The sequence below is a fragment of the Oenanthe melanoleuca genome, chromosome 3 (assembly GCF_029582105.1).
Source record: "Oenanthe melanoleuca isolate GR-GAL-2019-014 chromosome 3, OMel1.0, whole genome shotgun sequence".
NCBI classification, from domain to species: Eukaryota; Metazoa; Chordata; class Aves; order Passeriformes; family Muscicapidae; genus Oenanthe; species Oenanthe melanoleuca.
Genome location: NC_079336.1, coordinates 69,791,160 through 69,814,496, shown reverse-complemented (window position 1 = coordinate 69,814,496; position 23,337 = coordinate 69,791,160). Strand labels below are relative to the sequence as shown.

Below are 23,337 nucleotides of genomic sequence, written 5' to 3'. Positions count from 1 at the left end.
ATTTTGTTTTTCTACTTTCAGCCTTTCACTCTTGCTTACGATTGTAAGCAGCTCAGCCCCCAGGTCAAGGTAATTGTTGAAATCAATAAGTATACAAAAACAGTGTTGGGTCTTTTTGGTCATACTGTTTTTCTGTTCGGTGATCTTGGGGCAGGTTTATGCCGACAGCGGAATAAACAGCGGGGCTGTGGCTGAGGGAACCCATCCTCCAGCGAGCACCTTACACCCAATCTCAGTGCCGCCGCAGCACGGCTGTCCCGGTGCAGCCTTTCCCGCTGAGAAACCTTCCCGGGCGCACCGGCGCGGCCGCTCCGCCCCCGGGCGGCCCCTCAGCCCGCCCGCCGCGCGCTCTCGCGATACCGGGGCGGGGCGGGGCGGGGCGCTACCGGCGGCGCTGGGGGCGGCGCGGCGGCTCCTCCCGCCCCCAGCGACTGCCCGTGCGCCGCGGGCCGGGCCCGGCCGGGCGCACCGAGCGGCTCCCGGGGTGCGTCCCGCCCTGCGCGCCGGCTGCTCGGCGCCGGCCTCCTCCCGGGCCCGCCCCGGGGAGGGGCTTTCCCGCGGCGCCCCGGCCGCGCTGCGCTGCCGCACGTCCGCGGAGTCCCCGCTGCTCTTCCGCGCCGCGGCCTCGCCGGAGCCGGAGCGCCGCGGCAGGTCGGAGGTGAGCCGTGCCCCAGCCCCGGCCCGCGGGGTGACGCCGGGCCCGGCGGGAGCGGCGCGGAGCCGCCCGCGGCCCCCGGAGCCGCCGCAGCCCCGGCGGGGGCGAGCCCCGTGGGCTGAGCTGCTCCTTCCCGGCTCTGTCCAAGGTCTCTTGGAATCGCCTCTCCTCCCGAGCGCTGCGCCGGCGCCAGGACGCTTTCCTTCTTTCCTGTATAACTTTAATTATTTTCTGGTCAGATGTGGAGCTCCTCCTGTGGCTCCGCTCGGCTCTTTCCTCATTACTTGGATGCACAAGTGACAGAGAGTCGGTTCCCTCATACGGGCGAGACAAAAGAGTGTTTTTTCCTGTGGCTGTTGAGGGAGTTCTGTCAGTCTGGCAGGTTCAGCGAATGCTGCTCCTCGTTCTTTTATGCTGTCTTTGCAAAACTGTGGCCTCGCAGTAGAGAGGCCTCTGGGACAGGAAACGTCCAACTACAGAAATATTTGGGCATTATTTTTTTTTCTCCCCTGGATCTGTTCATTTGTAGAACGTAAAACGTTTTAAGTGACATCTCAGTGGAAGTAATGCAGTTTGTATTGGTGCTAGCAGGGTACAAAATGAATTATAGGCAGCTTTCTAGTTTCAGATAATTTAGTGTCCTTATGGAAGGAATGAGGCGATGAGAATCTTCTTTCTTAAACATGAAGGTGTTCAGGCTTGTGGCTCCCATGATTTGCATGTCAAATTCAGTCAGCTGTATACTTTGGAAGCCTTCAGCAAGGTTTGGAAGTTGCTGCTTTGCACGCAAAGAGTGCAGCTGTTCAGAGTGTGGCAGACAGGCTCAGGCTGCCCGACTGGGAGTGTGCAGCAAGGAGGGAATAGGCTGTAAGAGCCTTGGTCTTGCAGCAGTCCTTTCCATCTTCCCCTTGTCCCAGGATTTCAGCCTTACCTTTCGTATGCGAGTTCTGGAAAGAGCTGAGTGTTTATACTGTAACAAAACCTTCTTGAAAATAAATGCATTTTTTTTTCAGGGAAAATGTGCCAAATTTGGTCCTAGAAGCAAGCCACACATCAGGATCATAAATTAATGTATTACCTCATTAGATAATTTGTTTTTATTTCTAACTCCATCCCAGTGCAAGTTGGAATGCCTACTGCTTCAAGTCCACATCCAGATTTACACCTTTACTGTCTTTTGAAGTTGAGATGAAAGGATGAGGATGGGAGAACAAATAGGATGCCCTAAGTACCTCATATAAAGTTAAGAATCTTCAAGCATGAAAATGCCTTCCTTTCCTTAACTGTTTTTTGGGTTTTTTTTTTAAGTGAAGCTGAAGTCATTATTGGGTTTTATCCCTTCTGGGTATCTGTCAAGTTTGGCATGCATGCAGGTAGAATGAGACTAAAGTCTCTATATCAGTTCTGTTGAAAGAACACTGGCTTCATTAATTTCTGTTTATTTTTTGGAAATTTAAGCCATTTTATTCTGACAAAGTTCTGAATCTTAGCACTGATTTCTGTGACTACTAAAAAATACAAGTTAATGAACACAATTGGAGGTAACTTTGTATGGACTAGAGAGGATCCATAATAATTTCCAAATTAAAATAAAACAATAGATTACTTCCAAGAAGGGAATATACTAAAATCTGAATTGTGTTTTGTATTCATAAGGTTGCACACGGGCCACAGGAAGAATCCAAATACAACTGAAGACCATGGCAACACACTGGAGACGAATCCTGACAGTATTTGTGACAGCTCAAGTACTGTTTGTGGTAAATGCCTTTGAGGAAGAGGACATACCGGAGGAATGGATTCTTCTTCACGTTGTCCAAGGTCAGATTGGAGCAGGGAACTACAGCTATTTGAGACTAAACCACGAGGGAAAGATCGTTCTTCAGATGCGGAGTTTGAAAGGTGACGCAGACTTGTACGTGTCCGACGTGACACTGCACCCCAGCTTCGACGAGTACGAGTTACAGTCGGTGACCTGCGGCCAGGACGTGGTCCACGTGCCTGCACACTTCCGCCGCCCCGTGGGAATAGGGATTTATGGCCATCCCTCTCACCTGGAGAGCGAGTTTGAAATGAAGGTGTACTACGATCGAACAGTTGTGCAGTACCCCTTTGGTGAGGCTTCTTATAACCCTGAGGAGATGGAGGCACACCAGAAATATTCACAGTCTACAGAAGATGAATCTCAGGATGAGGAGTCGGTTTTCTGGACAATACTTATTGGAATCTTGAAATTAATACTTGAAATCCTTTTTTAAATTGATACACACTGGACTTAAGTCACACTTCATCCTGTGAAATTGGTATGAATGACTCGCTGTAATATTTAATACTCACTATGTTTCCTGAAGAGATATTCAGGTTACATTTCCTAAACCAGAAAGGAAGTGGGGAGAAAAAGCCATATTTAATTTTATACTGTAAATCCTCCCCAATACATAAAATGAGCAGCCAGCACAGTATTTGCAGTGCTCTTCAGAGATCAGGGCTTAAAAATGAATGTATGGTTGGGATCTTGTTAAATTCACTTAAAATAGGTGCTTAGAAAAATCAATTCCAATTCAGTATTTTCTATTGTTTTTTTATAAAGAAAAATGAATAAACTACTGCACTTCAGCCCCCCTCTCAATTTAGAGTATATTTAAAAATAAAACCTGCTTCTTTTCTGGGCAAACATCTCCAGTAAAACTGATCAGCAACGTGTTTGAGAGTATTAATGAAGCTGAGGAGCTTAGAGTGAAGGAAGGAGAAAACAATCAATCACCTAAGGGAATAGATGGTCTGTATTTTGACTGCGTGTGCCCTACATCACATCAGCCACCTGTCAAATAGAGGGTGGTCCAGTCACTCATCACCACTACAAATCCACGACCTGAACAAGCGCATGTTGCTTCTTTGCTGTTACTGCAGGGAGAGGGAACCTTCAGCTGTTGTTACTTGTCAATATCACCTTTTCATCTCTCATTAAAAACAACACAGCATATAGGTATCTCAGACTTGAGAGGTGCTTTCTTACACTTCCCTTGATAGCTTTTTGAGATTGATATTTTTTTCAAGCACATATTTATGAATGTCATTAGCTTGCAAGGAAAATTTCTGCTGAAAGGGATTTTGTAAGAAGGTCATCTCATGTCCACTTTTCCTTAGAAGTTACTTTTACCAGGAATACTTTTTGCTTTGGTTGGGTTTCAGAATAACAGTTGCTATGCAAATAAAGTACATTTAAATTGCTCTGTAATTTTCTTTTTCAGAGCTTACTGATGAGTGTACTGAAATAAACAAGTATGTTACTATAATTTTATACAATTGCATGTATAATTTAAATTTCATTACTGAAAGACTTCTCTTTATTGATTGGGAATTTGGCTTGCCTCTCTAAACACCTGACAGGACATTAGTGACTTGTATCACAAAAAAATCAATATATAGACAAATTTTATTTAGTAAAAAGGAAAAAAAAAAAGTGGTATTGCTCCTCTTATAAAGTGGTTGATTAAATAGCACCAGAATATCACTTTGATTTGTGCAGTTAAGTTTTGGACAGCGAGTTTTTAGGGCTTTTTTAGCCCTCCTTGCTGTTTTTCCCCCTTCTTCCTCCTCTTCTGGGTACAGGAGGCTCTTTCTGACAACAATCACAAATCCAGGGACCTAAGAAAAGAAAGTTATCAATTATTAGGAAACTAAGTTTGGTACTGTCTCATCTATTTAAGCAGCCCTTCACCATTTTGTTAGGTGCTTATCTATTTGCAGTACTTCCTTTAATGTAAACAACGAATACTTTTAAAATTGAGCATCTTTTCTATAAAGCAGTATACACAATTCCCTTGCAGACTCATTATGTGTACCCACTGGCTACACCAATCTTCATGGACCTCAGGAAGTGCCAGCACTCCAAGGAGGTGGTTATTAGGTAATGGCTTTACAAACAGTGCTTGACTTTGCCAGTTATATTTTCAGGTGAATGACTACAGTTCAAGGTTGTGAAGTTACCCAGAACAGAAATGAATTGCAGTTGGGGAAGCATTTAACTGTTTATATTACAACAGCTGGAATCAAAGGCTGCTTTGGTAATTTTGTAGTTTTGTAGACACATAATATATTTTGATTATATTCTTAGGTCAGCCTCAAAGTGAAATCAGCCACAGAGCCTGTATGAAAGTGACAGCTGGCTCCTGTGCTTCCCAGAATGGGGCATTGTGTTTTAAGTACTGTCCAGGGAATACTGCCACTGAATAGGTATTCATGAACTTACCACGACTCAGAATTACATGTAAAGCAACAGTAGCACCTGTTACTTTCTTTCTACTGCCCTGAGTTGGCCACATGATGTGAGTGACTGGGCAATTTAAAGCTACTGGCTTGCGTACCTACCATGGAGGTATTTCTGTTGCAGTTTTGATGTTTAAGAATAAAAAAGGGAATGAAAGGGTTTAAAGAGGTATTTAAAAATATTAAATTGGGACAATAATTTCATTTAGAAGCTAAAATGGCACAATTAATATGAAAGCTATACTCTAGTAATATGCAGCAATACAGTTTGTTTTACAGGTTTCTTCAATGAAAAGAGGTAATTATTCTCAGTATTCTGTGGATTTGGAAAAAGATAGTTCTGAGTGAGCCTGTTTGGATTATGCTGTAAAAGCCAATTATATTTCCTACACAGGAATTGCCAGGTTTAACTGTGCACAACCAAATATACAGAAATAAAGCTCAGTAAAAAAATTGGATCCTATGGTGTGAATGCTTTCCTACAATGTTTCTTACTCTTACCCTTCACACTTGCTTTGAGCTATTCTTTCAAAAGCAATGCATGTATTAATTCTGAGAGTGAGCCCAGGACTCAGAGGAAGTGGGAAGGGAACAAGTAACTCTTACTTTATTACCTGAAGGGATAGCATCAAGCCCCACACAAAAAGTGTGATAGCCACGGTCACATACATCACAGAACATCATTTCTTCTTCGTGGTGAGGCTGCCCACACATAATGCAGGTTTTACACTCCATACATTGCCAAGGGTAGGTCTTAATCATAGCAACAAGCTCCGGGGTCATATCAAGGCAAGAAGGGTGGCCTAGGTGAAAACCAGTATTATTACTTTTATGCCTGAAATGAAATTTTAAATTAGACTGTTTGCTTTTACCAAATGAAGCTTAGCTCACCTCCTGGCGAGATCCCACAGTGCACTGAGTGTGAGAGCACAGAGAACATGAGAGATGGGGTCATAACAAAGGACAGAAAAGGCAACTGAACTCTTGCTACACATGGAGTGCACCAAATATATCCACAAACAGATCTGTCAAATTCCCTTAGGAATCCACTTAGTGTATGTAGATACTCACCACTGTTGTCACACTGGGAGCAATGTATAAGAGCTTCAGGTTTTCCTTTCTTGTTGGACTCCTTACCCTTCAGACAAATTCCACATATAGCATTTGGAATGACCTTTGGCTGGAAGGGTAGAAGAGGGCTATAAATTCATTCCAGAAGAATTTACAGATTCAACAGGAAATGTAATCTCTCCTTAACCATTAAAATTAATAAACTATCTGTCAGGATGTGTAACCCCTGAAACACGTGACAAGCACTGACAAGCAGCAGCACTGAAAAAAATCATAGATTTAACTACATAAAATTTGCATTTGTCATACATAGTGAGTTATATGTAAATCTAGTTGGGTCAAAAACATGTACTTGCCTATTCCCATTAATTCACCAGCTAACATTCTTCTCATGGTAAACTAAATGTGACATAGGGTGAAAAATTTCAGGAAGATTCTTCCAATATAGAATACTACTTTATGAACTTCTGTGTGGATGTCCTGTTTATGAAGGAAATTATATATATAAACTTGATTTTATCTATCTTCAGTTTCAAATTATCTGGTTAGCTGTGCTGTACAGGGCTGTATTTCTTTTACCATTCCTTCTTGTATCCAGTCATAATCATAAAAGAAACAAGAACCTTGCATTTGACTAGAAATTTACATTTATAATTTCTCTAGGTGCTCATCTGGAATATGTCTGGGTCTGTGAGATCCATTTAAAGGATAAGAGAAATAGCAGGCTACAATGTACAATTGTTACAATGTAGAACATCTGCCTTTGCATTCTGTGTGCCAACTCCATAGATACACCAACAGTTTCAACCTGATGAGGCATGAGGAAGAAGTAAGGCTTTCTGAACTTCAGAAACATGGCAGTAGTTACATTGTTGAGCTTTGACTGCTGCATAATAAAATTAGTGAGAAATGTAGTCTACATTAATGTAGTCATTGATGTTAAACTGACTAGTGCGAGTTTTAAAAAACAATGTTGCTGCAAAGACCCAGTTATCAGAGGAAGCTGAAGGCTTCTAAACAGCTTGTCAGTAAGCAAGAATCTCAGCCAACTACCAACCACACACGGGGAGAAGAATGAGGTTTAATTTTAAAACAAATTTTAAAAGTGAAAACACAAATAAATAAATAAATATAATTACAGAGATCTTTTGCAATACAACTTAAGTGTGTTTATTTCCCAGCCAGTTTTTGATAACACCTAGCAAAGTAATTAGTATTTTGACTCATTTTTAAAGTATCAGGATGCATTGCTTTAAGTTCTTTGACATTTTCAGTGTGCTTTTTATGTCAAAACATGGCTACAGCCTGCTTCAAATTGTTTGGTCTAAGGAGTTTTATTCAAAAAAGCAAAACACCACACCATATGTTTATAGGTAACTTCCTTCAAAAGATGACAGAGGCATTCACAGACACTTTTTTTTGCTTATTTATTTTAAAAAAGCAAAGTCAACCTGTTTTATACATAAATATAATAAAACAGTAAAAGAAGTCTAACACACAAACATCTCTACAAAATAATAAATATAATGGAAGCAAAACCACGCATAAACTCTTTTACTGTTAACTATACTACGTGTCCTACATGTATACCTTTATACCCTGCTCCTCCCAACAAAAGTGGCACATGCTTAAACCCTTGTCAGTGTGGCAGCATTTACCCTTCCATTGTTTAGGCTATTTTTTAAAAAACTGTATTGCAATCTAAGAGACTGAGCCTTTCTAGAATAGCAAGCACACTTTTCTAATCAGACTTTCTGGCTTGCTACAGATTTGTATTTTACTGCCTTTAACATAGAACAGCACACTCCCCAGCACTCCAGACAAAGTGAGATGCTTTTTGGACACATCTAAGTGTTACAGGTGTGTGCAGTTCACATTCTGATACACATAACTCTCAAGGTAGACATTGCTACAGATCCATTTCTTAACAATGCTTCCATCTAGCCTTAGTTCACTAACCTGTATTCATTAGAAACCGTGCATATTATAAAGGGGGGGGGGTAAGAATCACAGCCTTTTAATAACGAAGTTTCAACAGTATGGAAGTATTTTTACAAAAACAAAATTTTTAAAAATCAAGCCTATTCACATTTTAATCCAGTTCCATTCTACCACTATAAATGGCTTTGAGAAATGCTATAAAAATGTCTGTCAATTCCAAATGGGAAATCACAATATCCCATCTCATTAGGAGTAAATTTTGCTTTCTATATCCCCATCTCATTGGGATAAGATAGGAGACAAAATGAATGCAGGGTCAAAATGATGACTCTGTTGTGTAGGTTTTCACTTCCATGCTGCTGTGCTGCAGCTCTCAAAGTAAGCTTTCCAACTACACCATTTTTATAACATCCTATTCTGAATGCAGAGCGTTACATTTTCATATACAGTGACCTGAAACAGAAGTGTTGCAAAATAAAGATACTCAATACATTTCAGTTTTATGTGCAAAAAAACCTCCTGTACTTTTAACAGTACCCTGTGTGTGCAATTGTAGCAGTCAGTCCTGCAGCAAGAGACTCACTACTTGTAACATGACAAAATGTAAAACGCACGCTAATTGTTCTTTGTTAAAGAACTGATAATAAAAAAGACTCCATATAAAATACAATATTTCTTTTACTTGAAAATAACTCAGTGGAAATGTATGGAATCCTGTAATACTCATAACGTTGGTATAACTATACATATATATGCTGATGCCATAGCAATTATCCCTCAATTTTAACTACATGTAACCAAAAGATTAGTGTTCTACAAAAATAGTCCAATATTAGATAACAATATAGAACAAAAGTATTATAAACATTTCACAGGGAAAACATTTTGAATCAGTTAAGCCTTCAGCTAAAAGTGCCTTAACATGTAGGCACATATGGTAGGTATATTGTTATCTGGTGTTTTTATAGACTCACAAACAAGAATCATTCTGTCTTGCCTGTTAAAACAGTTCATGTAATTTGGTTTATTGCAAGATTTCAAATATTCCCACAAAAAAGAAAACCAATCCTCTCACCCTCCTAATATATCATCCCCACCCCTGACTGAACAACAGCTGGATAGCTGATGCAGGTAGGGTATGCTGACATTGCAAAGATGTGGCACTATATAATATATATATAATTTATAAGACGACCTTGTTACTGAGAGAATCAGTGATTTTGAACCAATAAGTAATTGCTACGGGAATCCATTTTCAACATGCAGTGCTCTATACTACTAATGTTTTCCTACAATTTTAAGTTCAAATCTTTGCTGAAAGTTCTGGTCAACCAGTTCTCTCTCAATGCATTCATAAGATCATTAAATAGATTGAACTAATCACACACTTGGGCATCTCACAGCTAAGTGAAGCTTCTGTAAAACCAGTGGCACACAATTTCTAATGTCAAGTTAAACAGAGCTAAAGCAGAATTTCAGCCTTCATATTTGGATTTCATGTTCATGGGAATACTGAAATGCATTCTATGTCTACAACTTCTTGAAAAATTACATATAAAAAAATAGATATATGTGGTAACCACAGTCTAAATCTACACAGTTTATGCTTTTCTTAATAAGTTCCTGAAAACAGAAAATGCAAATGGAGCTTGCTGTCTGTTATGAACTTATACAGACACTGCATGTAGAGGAAATGCATCAAAGCTATCCAATTCTTGCTGGAAATTAGCTTCTTATTGTAAGTTATAGTTTACTTACTATTAACTTGGTAAACACAGACAGTAAATATTTATAAACATAAAATGCAAGCCATCAACAGCTCACTTTTGCTGAGACAGATTCTCAGTATGTACAAACTTGTCACTGACAAGTGTTCCTTGTCCCATAACTGTCAATAAGCACTCCTGACTGGCAAACACTCAACCCTATCTTAACATAGTGTATTCCCTCTTTATGGGTCTATTCCTGCTCCCATTTAAGTCAATGAAAACTCCTAATTCCTCTCAGTAGAACAGGACTGGACAATTATGTGCTTTAAATGTGTTACAGTTTATTTAGATCCTCCCTCAGTATGCAGAATAGTAACACCTAAACGATGCATGTCTATACCTATTTCTTCTCAAAAGTATTTTTCTCATAATTCTCAAAATTATTATACAGGAATACTGAAGATGAGGGTCCTAGGTTTGGCCATCACTGCTTATAGCTGAAATGTCTTAACATCCTCACCAAGTTTCTAGTTCAGATAAAAGAATATTGCCCACAAATGTTACTACATAGTATGAACTACATAAAAAGCTCTTTTCCAAATACTGTTACAAGGGTTACATAGTTGCCTATACAGCTGAAGTAAGCTTTTTGCCTTCCATCCTATACATCATGACATTGCAGGATAAAAGGCTGCATTTAAAATGGATGTCATAACAATATATTCAGCCATACAGCTGCACGTTACAGGACTGATCTCTTGGTATGCTGCCATACGAAATAGAAAAAAGTAACAGATAGTGAATGCTAGGCACATACTTCTGGCTACTATGTTAAAGCAGACAGAAAGATGTTGAGTTCCAGTGATAAATCCACAATGGATTTTTCTACTATTACTGCCTATGAATCTAAGAAGTTAACCCAATAGAAGGCCATTGTACAGCCAGGGTAAAGAAAAGCCCCACACAAAATATAAGCAAAAGGAAATAAGGAAGCAAACAGATGGAGCACACAACAGGAGAACAGCTAGTGAAGTACAGCAAGCAGAAGTTCCACATTATTGAAAAAAACGAATACTTCAGGAAGAAGCTGGTGAGTAAAATTCAGTCAGGGGCTTTTTTCTTCTACCTTGTACCCAGGAACTGATTTGGGTAATACAGAACGTTTGGAACCATCTTTTCTTGGAGTAGCACTTTTGTCTCTTGTTTTTTGTCTTCCCTGAAAAGAATCCTCCTGGTTGTCTGTGGCGCAATCACCTTCAGATACATTGCCAGACGAATTGTCCTATAATAAAAATACCATAGCTATATTTTTTTATTTTTTTGGATAGACAAACAAGTCTTTCCTATGCCCCTTAGAGTCAACTAAGATAAGAGAAGGATATGTCATTCCTTCTGCAAATGCATGGGGTTTATCACAATCTAGAACACCTGTGTTCACAACATTCATTATCTGTTTTTTTCTAGTTTAAGAGACTGGCATCAGCAACAGCAGTCATGTTTTTGCAGTCGGTCTTGGTACCAGTACAGGGAGCACAACAGTGTAATTCTCTGAAGCATTTTCATTAGAAGGCAGCAAGAAATCAACTAAATGCAAGATGCTGTTTACAGCATAAAGGGCCACTAAAAAGTTTAAAGTGCCCTTGCCATTCATTTAAAGTGTACAAGGACTGCCTTGAATTAAACATGTGAAGGTTTTTTCTGCCACCCTCACCTACTGTTTTCACCAGGAGCAATCTAAATATTTAATTTGGACTGCAGCAGAAGAATGCCATCAATGGCAAAACACACTTCCACACTTTATAATACAGAACCAAACAACAGAATTTATTTTGCAGTTATAGCTTTTTTTTTTTTTTTTTTTTTTTTTTTTGAGGAATGAGGAAGCAAGAAAGCGGGGAAGAGGTTCAAAGAGGATGAGAGAATTATGTGGCATAATTAAGAGCAGCAGCACAAGACTTTTCTGAGAAAAATGTTAATAAAGGCTTTCAAAAAGCTCCAGGAGGAAACAGTATGATTACCCACATTTATTACAATAAAACCCAAGAGGCTAAATAACAATGATGCCCTAGAGTAAAACACACTCTGTAAATAGTAATCAGCCTGTGCCCCAGGTCCTGAAATCAAAACAGACAAAACAGACACAGAGCAAATGGCAGAATGTAACACAAAAGCAGATGGAACTATGTGGCAACAAGAAATTGTATGTTTCACCATTATTGTAGGGGAAGGGTTATTTAGGTCAGACCCACTAAAACACTACAGAAAAGAAAACTGCTATCAACTCCAACAATGGAGCAGGGGAGAGGTGTGAAAAAGGAAAAGTTATAAAGCATATTGTGGGGCTCATCAGGGAGATCTGACAAATGGTAGGTAGCCCAAATCTGACAATGTCCCACTTCTGTGTTTTTTCTGAACTATATGCCCCCCTCAATGACTAACTAGCTAAGAACCCCTGCTCTCATAGCCAAAACTACTTCCCAGGAATCTGATTATCAATCTTCCACACTTCTCTACACTTTTTAAATTCAGGGACATTTTTCCTTCTGCATTCTGTCACAAAAAAAAATAAATAATTTTGAGCCTCTGTGAAAAATCAAGAGTAGTCTGCTTGGTTCAGTTACTTTTCTTTACCATTAATGAGAATGGAAGTCAATGGAAAAGAAAACTGGGAAAAAAGGGTTAAAGACCAACTGACCAACTGTAAAAAGCTGGAGTGTGATTAAAGCAAAAATATGAGTTGACATTTAGCATGCTATATTTATATTATTTACTCTCAAAAAAATTCAAGCAGAAACAGTGTATTAAACACCTAGCTCTCCTTTTGTTAACCTACAAGCTGACCTATTCCTTTCTTCAATTATAAGTATCTTACAAATTCAAAGAAGATAATATTTACATGACAAAATTTAGAATTGTACATACCCACCATCAAACATGTTCATCAATCATGCTAGAAATTGCTAAATGCACTGTGACATTCCACTGCTGTTAAAATTAGGGTTAAACTTCTGGAGATTGTCACCAACATAAAAACTGAAGCAACACACCAGTGGTTCAGTTGTACTTAGCTAATTTGAATCTCAGTTGGCTCTTGAGCATTTAAAGCACTATTAAGATATGTCTGTGAAAGTTTAACGGTTAGCTGAAAATTAAGGGTATTTTACATTTGCATTCAGTGGAGAGAAGATAAATATCTTTTAGAAGATGCATTGTAATGCAAAAAAACCACAGTGCTTTTCACCTTTTTTAATTGGAATAAAGTAACTATTTCTATACTGAGTACTTACTGCTTCTACATCACAAAGAAAAACTTAGGAGGTTATTAACATCTTTGCTTTAGGGACAGATTCTGTGGGACTTCAAACAGCAAAATATACTGTATTCATTCTCCTCAGAAATGCCAGCAACTTCCCCTTGGGAAAAAGGGCATAATGAAGAGCTGCACTGGTAAATTTCTTCAAAGTTTCTTTAAACAAAACAAAACAAACAAAAGAAAATTGTAAAAAGGAAGAAAAGGCCTGAAATGTCAAATATTTGTCCCATTTACTCCAAAAATGGACCAAAACAGAAAGCAATAGAGAGCAATGTTATGAAATAAACAGAAGTACTAAAACAGGTGTTTCCTTCATTTTGTGAATGTTGAAAGATTCTAAGAAATTAATTACACTAATGAAAGTGAAGGGAAAGTATTTCTTTGTTGAAGAATACTTTCAATTTGTCTCACCGAATTGCCTTTGGTTTTCCTTTTTTCATCACCCCGCCCTTCCTCTGCATCATCTGAATCTCCATCACTGTCCAATGTAAGCAGTTCTGGATCCAAAGGAGGTTCATAAAGAGCTGTGTTTAATGGCAAGTAACGAAGTTCATCTGGAGAGTATCTGAAGTTAAATAAAATTCATTGAGTCACAGGGTACACAGGGTCTTTAATAAGAAAGAGTCTCTCTTTTTTCAGGAAGGCACATAAAATATGCAGTTCTGAAAACAAAGGAAAAATTAATTTCTCCTCCCAAATGTGATACCATGTATAGTACTTGTCTTCTTTGTAGAGCAGATATTCATGGAAGACAAGTGTAATTGCAAAGTTTTAACCAATCCATGTTACTACGCCCAACACATCATACACTTTGTTTATGAACGTGCAGTGCCCTATAACACATACAATTCTAACCCAGGGCACAAAAACATATCACACTGCAGCTGTATAGCTGATTATTGAGAACAAAAAAATGCATATGAAAATGTTTTTCAGAAGAATATAAAGGTGTAATTACACTGCTTATAGCCAGACACAGTTCAACATGCATAATCTACCCTTTTTCTTTTTAACCTTAAAGACTAAGAAAAAAGTGAAAGTCCTCTTACTGCTGAGGAAAGCATTGCAAGGAACAGGATATATTTTGCTGCATATAATGAAAGATCATGTCCTTCACTGAGATGGAAAAGCCGTTTCACTAGCAGCTTACAAAGTGCAAAATAAACATAATATGAAGTAATTTTAATTCAATTGATTTAATAAAATTGAAGTCCTTCAGGAATATCCTGTAACATGCAAATTTGGGGTGGGCTGTATGAACCCACACTGGAAGGAGTAAGGCACATGCAGACAAAGAGCTTGTTTACAAAAAACCAAGCACATATACCATGAATACCATGTCTATTGTACAACAGTAAGACTTCAGTAAAATCTTCAAATCTGTACGGATCTGTTCAATGGTAGAATGCTGCTAGTAAAATCTTAAATTTATGTCAACCGTCAAGAAACACTTTTTCATGAAATTTAAAGGTCCAGCTTGCAATGTCTTTCTCTCTTACTTACAAGCACAACACCAAATTTAACCAGACCAATTTTTTTAAGAGAGTTTCTAAAAATTCAAAATAGAACAGCAAGACTGTCACACAGAAGACATGAGATCACAAGCCAGCATCACAACACTTCAATACAAAAACATTAATTTTAGCACACATGCAGAGGCAGATGATAAGTAAACAGGAAGGTGGCAGGAGTGAAATTAATATCCCTTTTTACCATGGTAAATAACTGAGCAGGCCAGATCTCAGGCACTGCAATACATCAGCAGAGACAGTGCTCTTGCAGTCAGTACTGTTTTGTTGACACAAGCTGTCACACTAAGCATCTTTGAAGACTATCAATTGTCTCAAACTAAAATTAATTTGAAACCTTACAGCAAAGATACTGAAATATTTTCCACCTGCTAGATGTAGACAAAAGAGATCAGTGCAACAGAACAGTTGGAATGCTTTTACAATACCTTTTGTAGTACTCCTGGAACTGGCCGGGTATGAGAGCCACTGGATAAGGACTAACCTTTGTTCTCTCTGTAGGCAAGATTTTGTATTTTCCTTGAGGCACCTGGATAATCTGCATTGTTTAATATAAAAGAATGACATTTTATTTCATATACAAACAGCAGAGCCTTCCTCACCAAACACTCCTCCAAGCATTTTTTAACTTGCCAGTTTTACTGAATTGGAACAGTTACCTGAGTTCTCCCATGAGAAATTCAATTCATTAAAATGCTAAGAGATCCCACTCACAAAACAATATAATGGATTAAACCCAATTCCTAAGTATCTCATGAACTGAACAAAGATTAGGTAAGAGCCCTTTTAACAGTGTATTACGAAAAAAAATTTTGAAATTAAAATCTAGCAATTGAAACAGTAAATATTAACATTTGTGGCTGGCATCTTTAGCATAATTATCACTATTGGTCCCTAATGCTTTAGAAAGAACACGTCCATCGAATTCCGCAACCAGACTGTACTATTAAAAAAATCCATTAATATAAATATATGGAAAGGAGAAGCTTACACAATAAGCCTTCCTTTTCTTAGAAGGAAATAGAAGTAATAATCCACTACTTTCTCTCTAATATGGTCAATACCAGGAAAATTCCATAATTGTCTGCCATGTAACAATTCGCAGAGAAAACTTTTGCTTCACTGTCTTCATAAAAGCAGAACAGTACTGCTGTTAATAATTTTATTTAATCGAGCATAGAGGCATCTAAAAATGCAATACCAAAAAAATACAACACCTAACAAAAAACAAGGGTATAATATTGACAGGCAGCATACTTTTAGGTATTAAATAGTTTTCCTTTTTACTTCAGGTATTGTCAGGCGAAACTTTGGAAGTATTCAAAAGAAGAATTTGCCATTTATAAGAATAATCTACGTTCTTAGTTTTATGCTACTACTATCTGAATAAAGACAAGATAATAAAATAACACCGAGATTTTTAGAGCTTCCTCAGACAAGTATTTTCAAGTTAAAAAAGTCTGCAGGTTCAATATATTTGAGATTATTATTTTTAGCAGTATAACCCATTTAATGGCAAAACTGTAAGTCTCTATGTGCGGGAAAATAATCAACCCCATTGAAAACAGTTGAAATGGTACTAAAACAAGGAACTGCCTCCTCACAATTGGTAAGAAATTAAAATCTGCCTACATGTGTCTGTAAATCAAAATAGGCTCTTCTTTCTTCCATCCGCTCTCGGTTTAAATTGCTGTTGAATTCTGCAGCTTTCTTGGCAGCTTTCTTAATATATTCCGGAACTTTACTGGCTTCTACTTTCTGTGTGTTCTGCTGCTGCATTTGCTGGAATAAAAACAGTTACATTAATTCACATGTATTTCACTCTCAGTTTGAGAAGAACCTTGTGTCACACTCCCATTGCAGATTTGGTTCACGTAAGTGGTAATTACTTACAGAATACTCTTTGTAATGATCTGTTATTCGCTGCCGCTCTTTCTCTTGCAGTATAACAGAATACTCAGCATGTTTGGCAGGGTATTCTTTAATCATAAGATCAATTACTTCATCACTACGCAAAGCTGTTAGACCTAAAATAAATAAAAGCAATAATGATGCTATCTGGCAAAAGTAACTGTAGGTTATTTATATCCCACAATGACCAAGCGACAATGCAGATCTCCTCCCCTGAAGGTTCCAACACAACTGATCTCAAAACATGGACAATAATAGCACAGAATGATTTATGCCACTACCACTGATGATAACTATAATTTTAAAAACAGGGGTAGTTAACTCAGCACACATCTCTTTTGGCTATATGAGGCAGAATGTAACATTTTAACTCTATATATAAAAATTAAATATGGTTCTATTATGCATAGTTAAGTTAAAAAAAATAAGACAGCTCACAGGTAAGAAATAAAGGTGGTGTACTTATAAAGATTGTTAGTATTTAAAAAGACATTACATTTTCAAAGACCCATGATACAAAGAAAAAAAAAATCTTGGCAGCATCACTTAAACTCTTAACATGTCCAAATCACATATATCAGAAGAGTAAGAAGAAAGTCCTTTCAAAATATCAGCCTCAGAAGTTATATCAATCCATTTAAAGAAATATTCAAGTGCCTTAATATACACTCTTCTAATTTCTAACATAGAAGCTGAACCATTCAATATACACTGGGCTCCAATGCAATGCAGCAAAATAAGACTAATATATATAAAGACATCCTGTAACATACATATGCAATATATATCACGATGTACACATATATACATATATACATATATACATATAATGTATATATATGAGACCACACAACTCTGTTGGCCTCTATTCTAAGAGAAAAAGGTTCTACAGGTTTATTTAGAATATAGCAAAATCTTCTCCAAGTAATTAGAATAGTTCCAAAATATATGTTAATAATAAATCTGGAACACTGATACATGATGGCCAATTTACTAAGCTAATAATAATCCAGCTTTAATTTCAGAATTTATGCTTCCAGTTGAGAAGGATACAATTCTTCTCTACCAAACTGATTCCTTTTTCAGAGTGCTGTACTTTTTATACTGTAATAAGGAGTCTTAACAAATTGTTTTCTTACCTAGTGTGCATTGAGTCTCTGTGATAACATTTAGTTCTCTGAGGTAGAGTTTTTCCTTGTGAGATAAATCTCGCCTTTCTAAATCTCAAAGAAAAACAAAAATGAGAAATAAAAATGTGTGCAGTAACTGAAACTCTCACATAAACACCATCAAAGTATTTCAACAGCCTTGTTTCCAGGCTGCTAGAGCCTGTAGAATACTGCTATTCCAAGAAACTCATGATAACTTAATTTATTAATTTTAAATTTAACAAACAACATAGGGACATGGTAAATTTTCTTGACTTATAGTAGGTCAAGACCCTGCCTATAGCTATGATTTACAGAAAAACTAAAGAAACCTGATGTGTAACTTCAGATGCAGAAAATTTTTCCAAGCACTGATAGTACAGTCTTTTTAATTTTACCATGACTTTTAAAAATAAATTCCCCAACGAAAGACCCAGACTGGACAATTCTGAATAACAGAGCGCAAATACGAGAACTTCCACAAACATGTTCCTTAATACTCTTACACAGTGTAGGAATGTTGCCACAATTCAGGAAACAGAATACAGAGATATAATAAGCAATCATCAACAAATCACTAAAAATAAAACTAACATCAGTTTTCAAACAGTACTTGCTGATCTAACCCTCAAATCAGACTTGTTTGCAAATTTTCAGTGGCAATAACAAAAAGTCTTATACTACTTTGAAAACCAGTGGATACATTATATTTTCAGTAATGAAAATATAAAGTACAAGTATAATCCAAGTCTGCTTTTCCTGGGCCTTTTTTTTAAACAGCTAGCTTATCCCATAACCAAAGAAGCACAGACTACATCCAAACTGTTTAAGGACACAAGCTTTTAGAAGAAAAACTTGAAAAATAAATACCTGGATATTTTCTTTTAAAGGAAGTCACACCCAAATATTCACTGACTTGCTCCTGAAGCATATAGTATTCTCCTGTTTCATCAGGTGGCCATTTGTATTCTATCAAATTTTCAGCAGGAAAATAACTATACCTAAACATAAGAACAATGTTCAACAAATCACAACAAACCTTAAGAATACTACCTACATCTCTAGAAATTCAGTAATTCCTATTTGTATGTCAATGGAAAATAACTACAAAGTTGGACAAGCAATTTAAAGCATTGCATCCTGTTAATCTATTTCAAAAGATAGTTTGTTACACCCAACCTCACATATACTTCTCTAAAACACCATTTAAACATGCTAAGGAACAGGATCTGAAGAAACTGATATCCATCACAATGGAGAGGACACCAGTAAAAGCAACTACTACAGAGTCAAAATTCATTCAAGTATGCAATGTTTTAAAACATGTAAACTGTGCTTCTGATTGTAAATCAGATGCAGCACTTTTTGTGGCACTCTAAAATAAAATGCCTTAAAATGCGCTGGCAGTAATAGACATCTAGTTGTTTATAGGACATCACCTCAATTCAGAAAGATGTATGAAGAATATACAAAAAAGATCTCATACTTAACCATGCTGAACAATAAAGTCAGACCTGCAATAAAAAGTGGGAATTGTGAAAAACAGTACTACCCAAGGTCTTGACTGGAAGTTTCACAGCTCCGAGAACTGTCCCCCGACCCCATTCGCCGTCTTTTGGATGGCTGGCTGCCATCATTGGAATTTTCTTCTGTGTCATCCTGAAATGAAAATAAATATTAAAAAAATTAGACTACTCCAATGATACTGCAAAACACATATAAACATTGCAAGGCAATCCACAATTTAAATCTACTTCAACTGCTATGCCATTTTGTGACAGTCTTAACAAACAACTCGCAGGACAGTCTACATAACCAATTATTCTTTGTTATAAACTACCTGCATGAACGTGGTAGCCCAGGAGGAGAACTGGGTGGCTTCTCACCTGTAGTACAGGTGGAGTTCTGAATAGAGAGAGCTCTAGCTCTGACCACCAAGTCCATAATTCCTGATGTAAACTACCTCTGGCACTTGATCAGAGTAGCAATCCAAACCAAAAGCAGGTGCAAAACAAAAACCACAATTCCTTGCTGAAAGCTGATGCTTACAAAATCAGGGAAAATATTACCAAAAGCAACACAGTTTTCAGGTATACAAGTATATAGGCGTGTATAGGTATACAGTTAAAATAAAAGGAATAGTATACAATTCACAAAAAAATATCATTACAAGCAAGTAGCAAAGACTTGCGTCTTGAGATGAAAAAATATATGGAAGAAAAAAACCCAACTTGGTATTACAACAGATAGAGAACAAAGCTATTACAAGGGAACATTCAGACAGGTGTCACTATTTAGATTTTAAGTGATTAATATAACAAAAGGGAATAAAAAGAAGAGGAAAAAAATACCAAAGCAAAACAAAGATTTCTGTAAAATCTAGCAGACAGCGACTCAGTTGATGTTGCGTTTTCCACTGCTTTGTTGTCCCAGAGTGCTGTGCAACTCCTACCTGCATTATCAACAATCTCAAAGCATTTACTGACCAACACTGTCTGATCATAACTGAGACACAGAAAGCAGAAATCTTTAAGTGAATTGCCTACTGTAACCAGTAGTTGAGTCAAGAACAAAACAGTTCTTTAACTAACTGAATCTCTAAAGTGGAGCAGAGGGAAAGAATCAATTTCCTAACTTCTGTGAAGTTTAAGCAAAAGGAATTAACCTATCAGAAATAAATGGATCAAGCCCAACTATACTTACTTATTTAATAATAACAACAACGACTATTAGGCCTATCTTTGCAAATGTCTTTCATTCTAGTTTGCTTTACTTAACATATTACTTGAAATATCAATTTTAAAATATTCAAGCAAACAACTATACATTACTTTTATTATGCAATATTTCACAATGTTATAACCAAGACAGGCCATAGGCAAAAAGCATTTGTCTCACGGACTTTTTTGGCTTATTTCTTCTTTTCTGCAATTTTTAACAAATATTTTTCTTCCCTTTAAGTAGCAATAAGAATATCCTTCACACAGTAACAAAAATGGAAAAAGCAAAATTTAATGAAACTGTGTTTTCTTAGTGCAGCCATCCTTAAAAAAGCAGTATGCAGCATCTCCACTCACAATACCAATAACACCACTTCCTAGTATCGCTGAGAATACCCTGTATGAACTCAGAAGAACGAATAAGCAGTCCCCAGTCAAAACAACATTGCATTAGAGTATTTTGTGACTGTCTCATCAGTAGTTCATTTCTACTTCCCACAAGAATATTAATGCACTCCACATCTTTTTAACTGCTAGACAAATACCTGAACAGGGCCAAAGCAACCCTCTTTGGCTGTTGTTTTGGTATACCAAAACTTCCAAGAGACTTTAAAAGACAGATCGCAACCTGACAGTTTGGTGGAAGTGCCTGATATCAGTTTCTCCTTTCGCTTTGTAATTTTTCATTTATTAAACCTGGTACTGTTACAAAGAATGAGCATCCGTATCACGGAGAGAGCAGTGTTCTCCATTTCCATTTGTTTCCTTATTTGCTTAAAATTTCACGAAATGCAATCACACAGGTCCAGTACGTTGCAAATGTGAAGTGAAAACATCTGTAATCTAAAGGCAAAATGTTGCTCAACCACCTTTACTATTCAAAGAGGAAAAAAAAAAATAGATAGTTCTGTTCTGTGGCTCTCTTTACGTGGAAAGTTAAACATTGTCCCAAAAAGCCCCTTTCTCCCTGAAAACGGATGTTTCTGTAAAAAGCTTGTTAGTCCGTACGAAACATGGCGACGTTACAAACTTTGGTACGCCTATCCCTGCGAGATCGATGTAACGCTCCCTTATTAAGCGATGGAGAAGCCTGAACTACTCGAGACGTGTTTGACGGAGGACTGCCGATGTGCGCCGGAGTCTCTGGCGCCACAAGTGCCCGCGGTGCCGGGATGCGCGGGAGCAGCCGGCGGGGCCAACGCGGAACTGCCCGCGACCAGACCCAAACTTTCCCGGCTGCGGCGCTGCCGCGGCGAGCACTCAGCTGCCGCGCCGCCCCCGGGAAGACGCCGAGGGACTTTCGGGAAGGAGGACGGCCCCGGGCACGCAGCCCCACAGAGCCGCGCTCAAAGTTCGGCCCGGGGCGCGAGAGGCCGCCCGCCGCCACCCGGCTCCCCCGGCGGGCGTGAGGTGAGCGCGGGGCGGGCGGGAGGCGCGGGTCAGGGCGCCTGGGCGCGGGGGCCGCGCGAGGCCTCCCGCCGAGGCGGCTGTTGCGCCGCAGCTCCGCGGCCGCCGCCACCCGCTCTCACCTTGAGGGACTGCGCGCCGGGCGTGGCCGGGTCGCTGTCGCAGAGGCGCGGGGACAGCACGGCCGCCATGGCCGCCGCCGGCTGGGCCAACAGGAGCGCCGCCGCCGCCGCCGCGCGACCGGGCCTCGCGCCGCGCCCGCCGGCCCCGCCCCCCCGCGCCCTGCGGGGAGCGGCAGCGGCCCCTACCGGCCAGCGCGCGCACGGGCGCGGCGGCTCCTGCTCCGCCCCCCTCCGGGCAGCCCGCGGCGACCCCGGCCCGCGCCGCCGGACCGGCACCCGCACCGACCCGGTGCCGCCCCGCGGGACCGGCGCGGGGGACCCGCCGCTGCCGCCGCCGCCGCCGCCGCCGCCGCGCCCTTCTCCTCCTCCTGCCGCCGCCGCTCGGGCGGCCGCGCGGCCCGGCCGCGAGCGCGGAGCCGAGCCGCCGCGGTAGCGCTTGGGCAGCAGCGCGGGGCGCAGGGGCAGCATCCCCCCGGCGGGGTGGTCAGCGCCGAGCGCGGGAGCTGGCGCCCAGCAGGGCCGGGCTGCTGCGCTCCGCCGGCAGGCTCCCGTCTCCGGGAACGTCAGCCGGGGACGAGCTACGTTTGTGAACCATCAGCCCCCGCAGGAGGGGGGTTCGGGGGGCGGGGGGCGCACTCGGAGGAGCCGCCACGAGCGCGCTCGCCCCTGCGACGGAGGGAGGGCGCGTGCGGCCGCTCCCCGCCGCTGCGCGGTCTCTCCGAGCCGGCTGCGCGCCGCGCCGCCTCCCGGTGCCGGTGCCGCCGGTGCGGGCGGGCGGAGCAGAGGCGCAGCCCACCCTGCCCGCCGCGGGAATGACCCTCGTCCCGGGGAGCGGGGCGGCGCGCGCGCCCGCCCGCAGCCGGGCCCCGTGGGCGCGCACGGCCCCGCGCCGGTGAACAAAGCGCACGGCCGCGCCCCAGCCCCGGCGCCGCCCCCGGCCGGGGCTCCCCCGCCCCGCGTGTGCGCCCACCCGCGATACGGGCTGCTCGCCGCCCCTCGAGTTTTGCCCCGCCGCGGCTCCAAACGCGCTCCGACCCCAGCTGGCCATGGGGCGCTGGGAAGCACCGCCGCCCCGTCCGCGTTTGCTTTCAGCTCCCAACAATAAAAGGGACATGGCAAAGGCACCAGCGCTCCATTTCCACGCACGGCAGATCTAGAAGCGGATGTCTAAACGCTTCGCGAATCTGCCGGAATCTCATTTTACACAATACAATCGGTGCAGCCCTTGCCAGTTATGGACCAATTCTCAATAGCCTCACGATTGACTTCACTGTCCTGCCACTACCCCCAGAAGCCCCTAGACTAAAGTGACCTACCTCGCTTAATTCAGTATTTGTCCACCAACCAGACCCTAGGCGATACTTAGGTTAAGACCCGGGGAACCTAATAACTGAACTTTCACTTCATTCAAGGCAAACGGCTGGAAATTCGAAGTTCCACGACTGCAAAACACAGCTTCCCTCTCAGCCAAGTTTCTAGGCGGACTAGCACTTTATCATAGATGCCAACCAAGAAAATGAAAAATGAACACTGCTTTTTCTT

At 40.5% G+C, this 23,337-nt stretch overlaps 3 protein-coding genes across 7 annotated transcripts in view; 2 read left to right on the top strand and 1 right to left on the bottom strand.

Moving 5' to 3' along the window:
• The first annotated feature begins 409 nt into the window (after positions 1-409).
• On the top strand, positions 410-5,382 carry C3H6orf120 (chromosome 3 C6orf120 homolog). 2 transcript variants are annotated; one of them, XM_056486597.1, is made up of 3 exons: positions 410-658; positions 1,774-1,897; positions 2,312-5,382. In XM_056486597.1, exon 3 carries the CDS (start codon positions 2,356-2,358, stop codon positions 2,911-2,913), a length of 558 nt encoding a protein of 185 aa, XP_056342572.1. In that variant the 5' UTR covers positions 410-658; positions 1,774-1,897; positions 2,312-2,355; the 3' UTR covers positions 2,914-5,382. The 2 variants fall into 2 exon arrangements, with proteins under 2 accessions (XP_056342572.1, XP_056342571.1); XM_056486596.1 differs by lacking the exon at positions 1,774-1,897.
• On the bottom strand, positions 4,074-22,317 carry PHF10 (PHD finger protein 10). Of its 4 annotated transcripts, none has more exons than XM_056486595.1 (12): positions 21,796-22,317; positions 19,099-19,205; positions 18,417-18,547; positions 17,538-17,615; positions 16,381-16,514; positions 16,120-16,269; positions 14,916-15,025; positions 13,370-13,523; positions 10,772-10,927; positions 5,996-6,104; positions 5,539-5,727; positions 4,074-4,303 (listed from the first exon to the last, which is right to left on the bottom strand). In XM_056486595.1, the coding sequence occupies exons 1-12, from the start codon at positions 22,261-22,263 to the stop codon at positions 4,218-4,220; spliced, it is 1,872 nt and encodes a 623-aa protein (XP_056342570.1). In that variant the 5' UTR covers positions 22,264-22,317; the 3' UTR covers positions 4,074-4,217. The 4 variants fall into 4 exon arrangements, with proteins under 4 accessions (XP_056342570.1, XP_056342569.1, XP_056342567.1 ...); XM_056486594.1 differs by having other exon boundaries at positions 17,538-17,621; positions 21,796-22,303; XM_056486592.1 differs by lacking the exon at positions 10,772-10,927 and having other exon boundaries at positions 17,538-17,621; positions 21,796-22,278.
• Positions 21,433-23,337, top strand: part of ERMARD (ER membrane associated RNA degradation) — a 23,692-nt gene continuing 21,787 nt past the window's right edge. Inside the window, exon 1 of the mRNA XM_056486591.1 lies at positions 21,433-21,676. The gene's annotated coding sequence lies outside the window, so the exon portion shown is untranslated. The remainder of the gene's footprint in view (positions 21,677-23,337) is intronic.